At 35.9% G+C, this 14,457-nt stretch overlaps 1 protein-coding gene across 1 annotated transcript in view; it reads right to left on the bottom strand.

Moving 5' to 3' along the window:
* LOC122348951 (A disintegrin and metalloproteinase with thrombospondin motifs 7) overlaps positions 1 to 14,457 on the bottom strand; it is a 50,771-nt gene that overhangs the window by 8,774 nt on the left and 27,540 nt on the right. Inside the window, exons 16-23 of the mRNA XM_043244858.1 lie at positions 13,681 to 13,828; positions 9,234 to 9,360; positions 8,902 to 9,115; positions 6,157 to 7,791; positions 5,581 to 5,733; positions 5,318 to 5,491; positions 5,057 to 5,203; positions 3,524 to 3,686 (exon numbers count right to left, since the gene is read on the bottom strand). Coding sequence (XP_043100793.1) covers positions 3,524 to 3,686; positions 5,057 to 5,203; positions 5,318 to 5,491; positions 5,581 to 5,733; positions 6,157 to 7,791; positions 8,902 to 9,115; positions 9,234 to 9,360; positions 13,681 to 13,828 — 2,761 coding nt within the window. The remainder of the gene's footprint in view (positions 1 to 3,523; positions 3,687 to 5,056; positions 5,204 to 5,317; positions 5,492 to 5,580; positions 5,734 to 6,156; positions 7,792 to 8,901; positions 9,116 to 9,233; positions 9,361 to 13,680; positions 13,829 to 14,457) is intronic.

The raw sequence follows: 14,457 nt of genomic DNA, 5'->3' as shown, positions 1-14,457 counted from the left end.
AAACCCTATTGTACATTGTGCTATAAAATGTCCTTTATTATTAATAACGGCACTCTGATGCACTCTGCCAAACATACATAACTATTAGTAAACCATTGGGTTTTTACTTCCGAGTCTCTACACCTATTCAAACAGAGCGTTCTGGTAAGGGGGATTAAAACAGGACAGAAAATAGCCTATTACTTGTAAATGATCATATTTTATGAGGTAAACGTATTTGATATCAACATAAGTGGACTTAGGAAGTTTGTGGACTTTTTAATACCAGGTGGAATGGTATGCAACCTCAGTTGACCCCGTCTGCATCATAAATCGAGAAATAAACATTGATTGATTTTCTGAATACACTGTGATCCCTTTAGAATTGATTCTGAGCTTTGATTTTTGGCACTGTATGCTTTAGAAACAGCCATACTCTGCATGTGTCCTCAACACATTTAAACCTAAAATAACCATTCATAAAATCTCCAAATTGCTTCAGTGTATCGCCCCAGCCCCCAGACACTAGTGATGAAAAAATACATTAATAAATACCTTAATTCACAAAAAAAGCTTTTACAAATAATGAGAAATGGAAAGATATTCACCAAATAAATTTGTCCATCCATATAAAAAAAGTGATGTATATTGTGGACAGTGGATCTCATTGCATAGCGTCTGAAATGTTGTTATGGTCATTCTGAAAAGCCTGAGCAAAGACTGTCATCAAAATATTTCTATATAATTTCCTCTCAGAACTATCTTACATCCAAACAGCAGGCATTCGCCCGTGAAAGGCGAAAGCATTTATTGTACTTTGTTTGCTCTCTTTGAGGCGAGAGTAATTTATTATATATTAAAAATGATTATATTAATTCACTACTTCTACTCTTCTTAGTGATAGTGATGGTGCCAGTTTATCAGGAAGTGACAATTTTGTTCTATTTGACTTGGAAATGGTGCTTTATTTCCCAATGTTTTATGTCATATTCCAATTTTGTGCATAAGTTTAATTTACAGCTTTGAATGGAAACATTAAAATAATAATCTCAGAACTTAGAACTAACTAGAAATAATACTGCAAAGAAATTGAACAAATCATGAAATTCTAAACACTATGAATGTGGTCTGACACAGAAAATCACACATGCTCTCAAGTCTGTTTGGATTAAAATGAATAATATATCAAAAGTTTAGGTTTTTCACCTAGAAAACGTTTGCACGATTATTTTTTTAAAAATAAAATCATTGCACCCCAGCTAGTAATCGTGAAGTGTCCTGTAGTGAACTCCGCCAAGGTAAAATAATTATAAGCAAACATTTCCCAAAACTAATCAAATGTGGGTGGATTTCTCGGATGACTTATTTGAAAAAGTAAGGAATTAAACACGTGCGCCACCAAAACCGCTCATCACAAATCACATTTTAATTAGCAGACTGAAGTAAAGCAATTTTCTCAGGACTAGCACATGACAGGCCTGGCGGTACATTTCAAAGTGATGATGATGGTAATTAAAGGCTGTGAGCCTGGTGAGCTGCATTACTTGAAGAAGAAAGAAGTGGCTGGAATTCTGCACAGGAATATGAAGGAGTAAAGGTTAAAGGAGGGGGCACTTTCTTGCTTAAAATTTTCCAATTTGGTGATAACTGCTATCTGTGAACCTCAAATTAAGAATAATATTTTAATAATATATGATTTTTGTAAATTCAACTGAAAACTCAAGTCAATTCTGTTCTCTTTCATTCTGTTTCAGTTGTAATCTACTTCATTGTATTCTGTCTCATTACAGTACATAACTAGATTGGGCTGTAAATGTAATTTTTTATGTTGACATTTAAGATAAGATTCTTTAAGCTATCATTTTTTTATGTCATCTTATTTGCTTGACTATAACTCTAGTTCATGAGAAATTTCGGATGAAAGACCTGTGTTATATGTCATTCCCTATATATCAGAATAATCAGTGTCTGGTGTTAACTGGTTTCTTCTATCCCCAGTGACCCATGACAAAGGACCTGCAATGAAAGGGGATTCAGAGATCCGTAAATGGCACAACCCTCAGCAACACTCAAGCCAAGCCAAGGTGATTTTTTCTCTGTCTCTCTTAGATTGCTAATAAATGAAAGGCAAATTCTTTAAACCTATAAAATGTCTTTATTAATCATGCCACCAGGTAACTGCAGTTCACAATAACACACGCTGTATTTACTAAAGGATACTGAGTGCACAGGTTTGTCCTGTAGTCACAGAAGAAAAAAAAAAATCCTTTTGGCGATGGCAGCTCAAAATGGTGTGTATATTTGTTCGTTTTTTTCCTTAATGTTAAATTCCTATCCCAGTTAAAAAAATTATATGCAATACTTAAAGCCAAATATAATATAATATAATATTGAAAAATAAAAGTACTATTAACTATTGCAACCTGAAGTCACACGCACCATTATGAGGGATACAGAGTATGATATAAAGGACATAAAGTCTGCATTAACCGGAAGTTTGCGACAGATTTTACATCTGTATTGTGACGTACTTCCTTGTTTTGTCTTGTGCGAATTGATTGGATGAAGTAAAGCAGACATTTTAATCAGAAAGGAACACTGACAGTTGGAGGTGCTTGGTTAAAGGTATCATGCTCATGGCCAAGCCGTCATTTTCAGATTTAGATTAAAGATTAAAAAGTCAAACTAATTTTGCAGGGATGAATTGTTCCCCACAAAAATACCATGTCTTCTTGCACTTTAATGGACAATTTGCCAATTTGGGATTTTTTTATGGTTGTTCACAATATATATATTTTGGACGATGAGTGACGATGAAATTTTCATTTTCGTTATTACTTATTGACAAACAGGTGGCAGTGTTATAAAATCGATGTGTATGTATTTTTTTCTGTGTGAGATAACAATGGCACATCAGATAAATTGCCTAGGAGGAATAAAAAAAAAAAGTGGCTTTTTGATAAAAATCTATATAGCGGACCAGAAGTTTGTCAGACTATGGCATAATTAGTATTTATGAATTACTGTATGACCTTTTTTTTTGTGAAAATGTAATTGTTGGCGGTTAATTAATGGTTTATCACTTTTAAACAACAAGTGGCACTGTTACCAAATTGATGTGGTGAGGTCAGTGTGAGGAGAAAATGGCACAAGCAAAGTCTGGTGTCAATATGTCAAAGCTTTGAAGAGGTACAGCATCATATGTAGTTTGGCATCACTGTAGCAAATTCGTTGATGCATTAAATGATAATTGTTTTTAATATATGGACATGAAATCCTTAACTTTTTGAAAACATAAAGAACAGATGTCATACACTGATCAGTCTGTGGGCAAACAATGCTAAAACCTAGATATTTTAGGCAATATAAAAATCCTGGTCAGGACTTGTCTTGGAAAAATAGCGCTTATGGTCACCCTAGTCGAAGATGGGTGTCTACCTTGAATTCAACCTCATTCTATGCTAATTTTATACGGCAACTTCACTTTAACTGTCAAAGTTTGTTCCATGTATTTGTTGTCCCTGGCTCACAAAGCTCTACTTACCAGAGAGGGTGCTGTCGCAGTCATGAATGTTACACTTCTTTGTGTTCTTTGGTCGAGGTTCGTGATCACAATCAACATGCTCATTTTCATCCTCGAGCTCGGCCTTAGTGTTGACACACTTAACCAGACGGCGCTGAACTCCTCCTCCACAGGACACTGAACACTACAAACACACAGACAAGCCTATTGAACACCTACTGCAAAGATTTAACAACCGAGAAAAGTCTTGAAAAGAGCCATATCCTAACATTCATCTTAAATTGTACTTAATTTGATTTTGGATTCTGAAAAATCCATTTACGTGGCCAGTTCATGTTTTTGAATTTGTATGAGAAAATAGCTGTATTTAAGTTTTTGCATGGTTAATTTTAACCAGATGAAATTTGTCAGATTGTCTGACAGCCTTTTTGGTGTAAACTGAGACATCAGTCTGGGTTTCCCAATCCACAAGTAATTTTACATGACCAGTATCCACCCAAGGTCAGAAGGACATTTATATCTCATCATAGGAATCCTAATAACAACTAGACTTATTTTGCAAAAGCAACACTAAGCACTGTGGAAGTAATAAGGAAACCACATTACTGGTTTTGCAAGGTGGTTTACACAACATAATTACATACTTTGGTTCACATGTGCATTTAACATGATTTTCACAGCACTGGTATGGAGAAGGTGTATAGAAGGCAAGTTCAGATGCTGTGAGTATATACTCAAAGGGGTAGACCGCATTAGCAACTTAATTGCAGGATGAGCTTTGCGAGTTCATATAAGCACACTGTGATTTGACTTCAATGATTGTCTAATTATTTTGCTTCCTACATTCAGGTCTGACATTCTGCATACACACTGTGAATAATCCATTACATATATTTATCTTTGAATATCTAGAAAGAAAAAACGAATTAGAGATAATTACAAATGAATCAATCTTCTGTAATTTTCTTCCACTATTTGGGATGTTGCCATTTCAGAAATTGCCAAAAGGAAAAAAAAAAGGAATCTTTCAAAGGAAAAAAAAAGCTTTCCAATGCTTTGTTGGTTGTTTTGATTACATCTAATACATGTTTTGGTGGGTGGGAGATTTACTGAAAGTGGTTGTGAAGAACTGTGTTTCTAAAAGTGTGGGGAGGTACAGCGAGAGTCTTCTCATGATCTCAAATCTTTTTGCATTTAATCACTTTCATACATTTATCATGTAACAAGGTTTGTCTGCAGTTTATTATTCTCTACCACCTTCTGGTTTTATGGTGCAGATTTCACTCACTATGCTCCGCTTATATAACCAAACAGATGTTCTTTTGTGTGAGCCAGATTTTAATAGGGCAGGGTAAAAGGTTACTTAATTTACAGTCTGTTTTTCACACAAAGTCTTTCACTGACACTAAATATATGGTAAATATATTTACCAGAAATACAATGAAAGACTAAAAAGTTTTGTATCTAGTGAAGAGATACATTGTTAAGCTTAAAACAATTATGCTGACTTCAAAAAATCAAACCAATCATTTCCTCAAGTTTTATGTCACTCACTTGACCCCAGGAACCAGTAATCCACTGGTGGCATGGATGGACATTGCAAGTCTGGATGTTGCTGGGCTGTAGGTCATCATCACATTTCCCAGTTTCAGGGCAGGTGACCAGCCTCTGCTGCTCCCCAACTCCACACAGCTCTGAACACTGTGGGCATATATGATTTTAGAATTAAACACACAGAGATGACGAGGGTAGCGTGAAGATTAAGAAAGAGCTGAGAAGAGAAAAGTGAAGCTTCTGAATGCTAAATCTCTTTACCTGCCCCCAAGAAGAGGTGTACCACTCTAAACAGTTGTGGATGTTACAAGGAATTCGGACTGGAGGTCTGGGAGAGGTGGCCTGGCAATGAAATGGCCGCAGCAACCTCTGATCTCGTGTGTCATAACATTGAATCTCTCTGACCTTCACTCCTACACCACAATTCTTCGAGCACTGTCAAAAGAGATATCAGTAGTGGCAACTTCCATTGTGTTTTCAATCATTGGAAATTGACACAATTTGGCTGCAACATGCGGACTTACTTTACTCCACTCTCCAATTTTCCATGCAGAGCAGGGACGAAGGTAGCAGCGCCGGGCTGGCACTGGCCTTGTAGCTAAGTCACAGTCTGATTCATCACCAGTGCTGCAGGACACTGACCTCCAGATGGCACCAAGCCCGCAACTTGTTGAGCACTATAAAATCATTTGTAGTGTAAGTACTGTTCACAATGAAAAATGTATGCGAACCCTGCTTAAAGTGATTAATTCAAATACAACATGTTCCTGGATCAGCATTCTCATTGCTATTCAGAGTTACGTTACAAGTTAGAGGTTATGGGCTCCAACAATATTCTTATAAGCATTTCCCATTTTTTGATATTCAGGTTTTAAACCTTTTGTATGTGCGCACACTCATGCACAGTCTAATATCCATTTATGTTGCTAGAATAACATGAAACACATCACCTGAAAGTTCCAAGTTATATTTCTGTTGAAATCTATTGCTGTGGTGTCAGCATAATTCAAAGACTTTTATCTTTGTGGCCAACTGCTGTTTCTCAGCCCATGATGGTTTTGTATCTAGAGAATGTAAGGAATGCATAATTAACTACTCACAGCACTCCAGTTGCTTTTTTTCCAGTGTGCAGGGGAGGCTGATGGGGAAATAGAAGGCATGGCCAGCCCAGTGGGCATCGGAGGGCTAGAAGAATGCACTGAATGCTCACTGCTAGTGCCCTGAGATGGCTGCTCAGTAGGAGTAGACAGAGAGGGATTTAGCCCAGTAGGTTTCAGCATTCGGGCAATAGTAATCGCATTGTTGTCAATCTCTGTCCAACGAGGTAAAGGAACCGATGTTCCCCAAGGTTCTATTTTAGGCCCATTAGTTTTGGGTGGTGCAGTGGCTTTGGAATACCAACTTTGAGTTTCTGTAGCAATTGTAGTGCCTGGAATATCACTTGGAGTGAAGAGTGGGGGCTCAAAATCACTTTCCATTTCTGTAGGAGGTAGAGCTGTTGTTCCAGCTGCTGAGGTCATGCTACTGTAATGTTTGGCTGGGACAGAGGAAGTTAGAGAAGGAACATACTCTTGAGAAAGGCTATCTGAGGTCGTAGTGAACTCTCTTACAGTGATATCGCTCTCAATGTTAAATGATGGTTCCGTCAGAAAATAATTTTTTGCAAGGTCATCACTGGAAACACTGCTGTGAAGATCCAATGGCTGAGAAGTTGCGCTCAATGAGAATGTTGGTGAGGTCGTGCTCCACTGTAATGGAGTAGTTTCGAACTTAAAAACATAATCTAAAGGAGGTTCACTTTCACCTCCAGGAACATCTTCATCAAATTCCTCCTCATTCTCATCTTCAGTTACTGATGTTATGGTTTTATCTTTTTGATTGCTTTTGTAATTGTCATGGTTATTTGAGTTTGCATTTGTATGTGGTTCAGGAGTCAAAAAGATTTTCGGCTCAGTTTCATATGATAATGTCCGCTTGCCCTGAGTGGACACATCTGCAGTTGATGGAGGTTTCCTTGTAACACTGAAGTCGCTATCATTGTCCATCCATTTGCTAAATAACCTGGTAACTGCAGAGGATGGGTCAGTTGTTGTAATGACAGGCAGAAAGTAATCCTCAGCAAACAGCTCATCATTATTTTCATCTAGCACGTCTTTGTTTTGAGGTCCATGACCTTCAGTACCCTTGTTTTTAATGCTGTCAGAGCGCATGGTGGTACTGTGTTGGTCAGCAGTGGTGGATGGCGATGAGGTAGTTATAGGGACTTCTGTCCCTGTCAGAGTAATGTCTCCATGTTTTATTCCTGAGTTATCAAACATATCATTTTCATCTTTATCAAAGTCATACGACAAATCCTCGTGGAATCTTATAAAATTGTAGTCATAATAAAAATCATCAACTTGAAGATTTTTCACAATAGAATTATTAGAGGACTTTTCAACATGACTATAATGTGAGAAATCATCTTCTATAATGTCATTGAGGTCAGCATTGCCCCTGGGCTGATTTTTAGCAGTATTGAAGTGCTGTATAGCATTTATCTCATTAAAAACTTCTTTGCTGGATGCTCCGCTTCCTGACCAGTCATTGCCAAAGGTTTCAGAATTTATGGGGCAGTCCTGAAGATAGCATGGCATAGTTGAATTAGGCTTGGCTTTCGGATCACAGTCCGTACCAGTATTCCAGCTGCAGGTCACGTCACGTATCCGGAATCCAGCTGCACAGCTCACTGAACACTATGGAAGAAGCAGTGTGTAAGGGCTGTCAAAGTCAGAAAATTGTCTCACAATGATTTAAAAATAAAATGAGAACTTTTGTATAACAATGAATCATCAAAACAGTACATTTTTGTCCAATAAAGCACAATCTGAAGCTTTGAACACAAGTTTCCAATAAAAGAAAAACAAACACTTTTAATAATGTGCTTTAGTAGTATAATAGCATGTATGCACCACCCCCAAAAAAAAAAAAAAACCTTGTTACCGACTTTTCTCACGCTCAGTTTATGTGTATAGTTTTATTAAAACATTACATTTTGATTTAATATTAATCTAAAATTACAAAAAAACAAAGATAATTTTAATATTAAGATAAGAATACAATAATCAGTATAATAATCAATACAGTTCCATACTTCAATATTACATAGTTTATCAATACATATATAGGCTTTTTTTTATTTATTACCATAAACAAAAGTTAATTGGCTGTAATAATTTAAGACTAAATGACTAAGACTAAACTAAATGTTAGTAAACGTTTTTACAGTTTAAAGTAGCTTCCTTACTATAAATTAATACAACTTTAAGTGGGTTTTATTTATATGCAAATTCTATGCTACATATTAAAAAACATAATCTTTGCCTGACATAAATCTATTTTTTCTTCAGTTTTCTGCACACCAACACAAAGTCAAAATGATATTTAAACAAAATTGGATCCCAATTCATATTTATAAAAATATAAATATAAAATATGTTATTAATTTCTGTAATTATATTTATATGTACACTGTTACATATAAATATAATTGTCCCTTACACCTTTACCCACCCTTAAACCTACTCGTACCACTAAACCTGTCCCTAACCTTACCCATATCCCACCTCAATAGCAGTAAAAATGATTTGCAATATAATATGAACACATTAAGTACATTGCACTTATTTTTGATGTAAGTACATAATAGTTATAATAGTTAATATAATCTAATATAAAGTGTGACCCTAAATTGTTTCGCTTAATTTTTCTGTGAGATGCTTAAAACAAAAACCACGATTGGTCCAAAAAACGACTATCACTATTTGAACTTCAAGAGATGTTTCTTATGGCTGATATATGCTCACCTCTGACCAGCTTCCAGTGGTCCAGTCAGCAGGACAGGACACATCTGTGTTACACCGAACAATTGACTCAGGCTTAGGCAAGTGTTGACATTCAGCTGGCTGAAGCGCTCGTTTCTCATCCAGCCCTAGGCTCCGAATACACAGCACTGTTCTTTTACTAAGCCCAATGTCCCCACAGCTAGATGAGCACTTCTGCCACTCACCAACCCACCATCTGATGACACAAAAACAACACAGGAATTTACTGCACTGATGATCGCCTTTAAAAGCAATCTAGTGGACTGATGCTGATGGGTGTGTAAAGTGCAGGACTGTCCGGCAGTAAAACTCACATGGCAGGACATGCCCCCTTGTTGCAATTACTTTGCTTGTCATCCGGTCTAGTAGATGGATCACAGTAATGTTCCTCGACGATTCCAGATGTTTTCTCCACACAGTGCACAACTTGCCTCTGCACACCTGAAAAAAAAAAGACAAATTGAAGAGCAGCTGTTTACAAAAAAAAAGGAAAAAAGACATATTTGCCAGTGCACACAAGTATGTGCTCTCAACATCTGGCAATCGAATTGAATTCAATTACATAATTTTCAGGCATTTAAACAAAGACAACAAAGAAAACAGCTGACGACTGAACCACAGCCTGCCCTTCTTCATAGGCAAAAGATAAATTCTCCAAAAACGTACAAATACATGTGTACCATACAAAATAAATGTCAAATAAAGAAATTAATAAACTGTATTTAAATGTTAATACAAATCAAAAAAGAGAGAAGGAGAAAAAAGAGAAAGGAGTTACTAAAAAAGTTTAAAAGTTCTATTTTTCACACAACAATATGTGAAAGAGAGAGTGATATGCCACTAACTCTAGTAATTTACCTTCAAGATAAGTAATTCATCTTGAAGGAAAGCGTATTTTTTTTTACTACCCAAGAACCAGCAAATGGTCTTTTTGTGGTTCGATTAAAATTTTCACATTGTCATATTTAATAAACTCTAGAAATGAATACATGGAGACAACTTTGCTGAATGTAATAATAATGATCAGAAACCTAATCTCAGCAGTCCTGTACGTCTAAAACACAGATAGCAGCAAATCTAACTTAATTACTATTTGCTACTCTCCCCTAGGAGCTGAACTGACTCCAGAAGGAAGAGGGATAACCCTTCTTGTGCGAGTCATGTCCTGGAGCTGATTTCGAGTCTCCAACAGAGAGACGAGGGAACCCAAAGTCTATAGGTTTCACAGACTTCACAGGTGTTTGAAGAATGTTATCAGATAAACCCTAAAACAGATGGGATAAAGGGCCCCGGGGCCCGTGTGTCAGTCTATGCTGACCGGTGTGACCTTCAAAAGAGGTGCATGGACATTAGGTGCAAAGTGCCACAGCTAAAATTTGCTGTCAAACGTTGTTTATGTGTAGATAAATGTGTTAGCAGAGTCACAAAAAAGGTAAACCTGATTTTAATGATAAGTTAAAAAAAAAAAAAATGTATTACTTGAATATAAATACATAGAAATTCATTCTACAAAAACTGTTATTTTATATAGCGGGAGCCCTAAATTTGAATTCTGCTGTTATGATATAGAATAATTGATTTACCTGCTGTGCCAGATCAATTAAATGATGTCATTTGTGTGAGCACTTCAGTCAAATTAAAGATGAGTAGCGGGTAATTGAATCTAAAAATAATCCTATCGAAACTCACCAACACTATTGAGACCGGTGCACTTGTAGTATGGACATAATTTCATCCTATTCTTATGTTGTTGGTGGGTTTTTTTTATTTGTTTTATATGATATACAAATCACTGTTAATAAAGAACTATTGGTGACCATGCAATAATCCTTAACAGCGCTTTCAATTCTGTTCAATTCTCTCAGATTAAATGTTGGTGACTGCAATACAAGGAACAAAATATGCTGTTTTTCTTTTTTAGTCTTTCTTTCATAAGCAGATGAGAGGCGGATATTATATATTATTATAATAATATATAATAATTTTTTTAATAATAACACTTTGATTATAATGGCACAGTGAATGAAGGACGCTATAAAGTACATTCATTAAACACAGAAGAAAGCATTTATTCAGAACTTCTGCACAGTGCCTAATTACATTTGTAACAGATGCGCTCTATTCAGACAGCAACTGGAAAGCATTTGTATATTAACCCACCCACTGACTAAAGAAACAGCAACCACCTGCGATCCTTTGATCAAATTAGACACACTTTAAAAGCATTAAACATTATCTGAATTCTTCATTAGAGAACAACAGTCTAAAGACCTCATTTACTGCTGAAAATCCTAAAAGGCAATTATTTTTTTCAGTAAACTGTAAATGTCTGTTTTTTACCCACTTTGTCTTTGGTTTTAATACGGAAGGTAATCATATGTGAAATAACATTGAATAGCTTTCACTGTAATAGTAATTTCACTGTAAAGTGACAGATTTATGCTTTTCAAAGCTAAAAAAATAGCTCAGTCGAAAGCAGCGAATGATTTTCCCAGTTTTCTTTTGTTGTTAGAATAACTTTAATGACAAAAAATTAATGCACAGATCCACTAAACGAATAAACATTAGCCTACTTTCTAAAACATACTTTTTAATATGAAATAACAAAGAATCGCTTGTTTTACTGAAATAAAATGGACGAAAAAGTCTATGCAATAATGTAGTGAAGAGAAATGAATTTTAATAAAAACTAAATTACATAGCTCACACACCAGCCTATTGCAGTTTCATTTAGTTATAATACAAAGGCACATGACATAGCTTATAAAAACTGCTATTTAATGAAAAATGACACTGATTTTGCATCTTTTTCATTTCCTTTCTCATACTATGGTAATATGAAGTGACCACATGTCATCACAAATCATTTAATTCATAATTCATTTATCTTAACTGAAGACCTGACCCTCCTGCTGTGGGCAATCGACTAATATATATGTATACAGTATATCAAATAATCTGTGCATAATGAAAGCTTTGCGAAACTGAACTGTTTTTCCTACTGAGTTTGAGTTTACTTTACATAGAAAGTAACATTTAGCTGTTCAAGGATAACACAGAACTTATTTCCATTGTGGGCTTTGATTGTGGAAACTTATTCTCATCGCGACAGTTTCAAATAGATTTGAACACAATATATTTTGTCCTACAACGACTATGAACACATTGTATGCATGTGAAGGACGACTGAATTAATCAGAGTGGATTAGCATAGCATTGCCTGAATTTGATGATTTTCACTTTACTAAATTTGTTTTGTTGTCATTATACAGTAAATATTCACTTTCCCATGCATCCACAGAGAAGAATTACAGAATGTGGATGACGTTCAGGTGACCGACACCAATGCATATCTATAATTATTTCAACACAAGACAACCACAATCAAATCTCTAGAAGCTTTACTTGTTGTTTCTGCATGAAAGTTCTGCTAATTCAGGTTCCAGCAAATCTGTGATTCACATGCTATGTGTGCAATGTTATTATTTTATCGAGTTGGCAGTAGGTTAATCAGTGACATTATTTATGGATTTGCTATCAGGCATCTCCTCATCACCTCCTCAACCTGCTTCACTTAGAAAAGGTGAACAACTGTATTACACTTTCCAGTTTTGTCTCTGTACGGGTTACTATGGTAACTCTCAGCGCAGCGGTTCAAAATGTGTTCAAAGTTCAAAGTGTTTTGATTGTGAAAAATGCTGCCATTACAGGAATGACCAACAATGGCAACATTTTTCACACCTTAAACTCAATAGCTGTAAGGCGAAAATTCCTGATAGTATGGCATCTAAACAAAAAAGTTACCAGGAATGAGTGATGTCAGTTTCATGTATAGAAATGATTGGTGAATTACAAAACTAGCATGAAAATTGATAATGTTTGAGCTTATTACTACTGTAGTCTTTCATATTTTTGCCTCAGGTCCCATTTAAAGGGACAAAAAATTAATTATCTGTAATCCATTGCCTAAGGCTACAGGGAAATATCATTCTTTTTTCAATTTGTTTGTTTTTGACAGTTAATTTCACTTGTGCATATATATACACATACATATTTATATATCTCATAGACATAATGTAACATATATTAATAAGAGGGGTGCACATAAGTGTACACAGGTATGCACACGCAAAATATAATACCAAACCAAACCACCATGTGCTTTTATGAGAGCCAGGCTGAAAAACGTGTATGTAAACAAAATTTTGCTGAAAAAAGGTCTATTGTCTATTGTCAATTGTGTAGTGATGAATGAAGCAACGCTCACACAGAAGCCACTTTCCAACCATGCAATCATGCAGGGAACTTGTACGACCAACTTGAATACGAGCAAACGCTTTTGCCCTTACATGAAATTTCACACACAAAATTTCAGAAAATATGACTGCACTTTAATATCTTACTATAAAGTCTTGCTTCCAATCACATTAAATTTGAGTTCACACAGCATCGGCTGGTTTACGGTCTGTTTCATATGAAGTTCATGTCCTCTTTAATTCTGGAAAGTTCTCTATCCGCCTGCATTTTTTGAGAAAGCAATGTCTGCCAGAGAGCTAATTTATAGTCTGTTTGTTCAAACTAGCTATAGAGCTAGATTGAACAAACAGATCAACTCAGCTATTTCCTGCACTTTTCACCATTTCTAGTATAATATGAAACTATAACAAATCAGTTACCTAAAGTAAATAGGCAAATCAATCTGGATTGGCTCAGCTTGGGCATGTGCGTAGATTGAAAGCAGAAGAGCAGAAGACTCCTTACCAGTTCCACATGTGGCGCTGCACTCAGTCCAAGCTCCATAAATCCACTGGAAATATGAGACAGCAGTGCCATTGTTGGAGTCGACAAGAGTGTCTCTGCTTATGGTGTACTCATACCTCACCCCTGGATTGGTCTCTTGAAAAAGCAGCTGGAGAACATCGAGAGCGCATTCAATTATAATGTTGTATAGGTTCTTTTAATCAAAAAGTTTAAATGAATGAACAATTTTGCAATCAGAAAAACTGAAAAAAATGTGAGTCAAGTGCTGTACATTAAATAACAGGAAGTCTCTGTGTGTATGTGTGTTTTAAATTACATTATCAATGAATAATAAGTTAAAAGTATGCAACATCGCATATACCATTACTACTTTTAGCACACGTATTAATAACAACATTGTGATACATTGCACCTTACCTAATTGTAACTGTATAAATGTATTGTACCCTGAGGCAGTTGCTAGCCCATGATGTAAGGTTCTACATATTTTGTTGTTGAGACCATCAAAGCTTTGAAAATGCAAAAATTGATTCATGGTACAAAGTAGTGCAAGATTTTTTCCTAAAAGATGAACCGCAATGTTTTTTTTGTCTTTGACAAACATAACCGTAAATGCCAAAATGTGAGATTGCAAGCCGTTCTCTTCCACATGGGATTCAATAATATGGAGAATGATAAGAGAATATTTCATTTGTCTGCCTCCCGCTGTTGCAGACATCCGTCTTTCTCCACCCGTGCAAACGCTGCGAGCCAAAGGCCTCAAATCATTCTGTGGGA

The sequence above is a fragment of the Puntigrus tetrazona genome, chromosome 7 (assembly GCF_018831695.1).
Source record: "Puntigrus tetrazona isolate hp1 chromosome 7, ASM1883169v1, whole genome shotgun sequence".
In the NCBI taxonomy this organism is placed as follows: Eukaryota; Metazoa; Chordata; class Actinopteri; order Cypriniformes; family Cyprinidae; genus Puntigrus; species Puntigrus tetrazona.
Note: the sequence above shows the minus strand (reverse complement) of the source record. Positions and strands in the feature narration are given on the sequence as shown.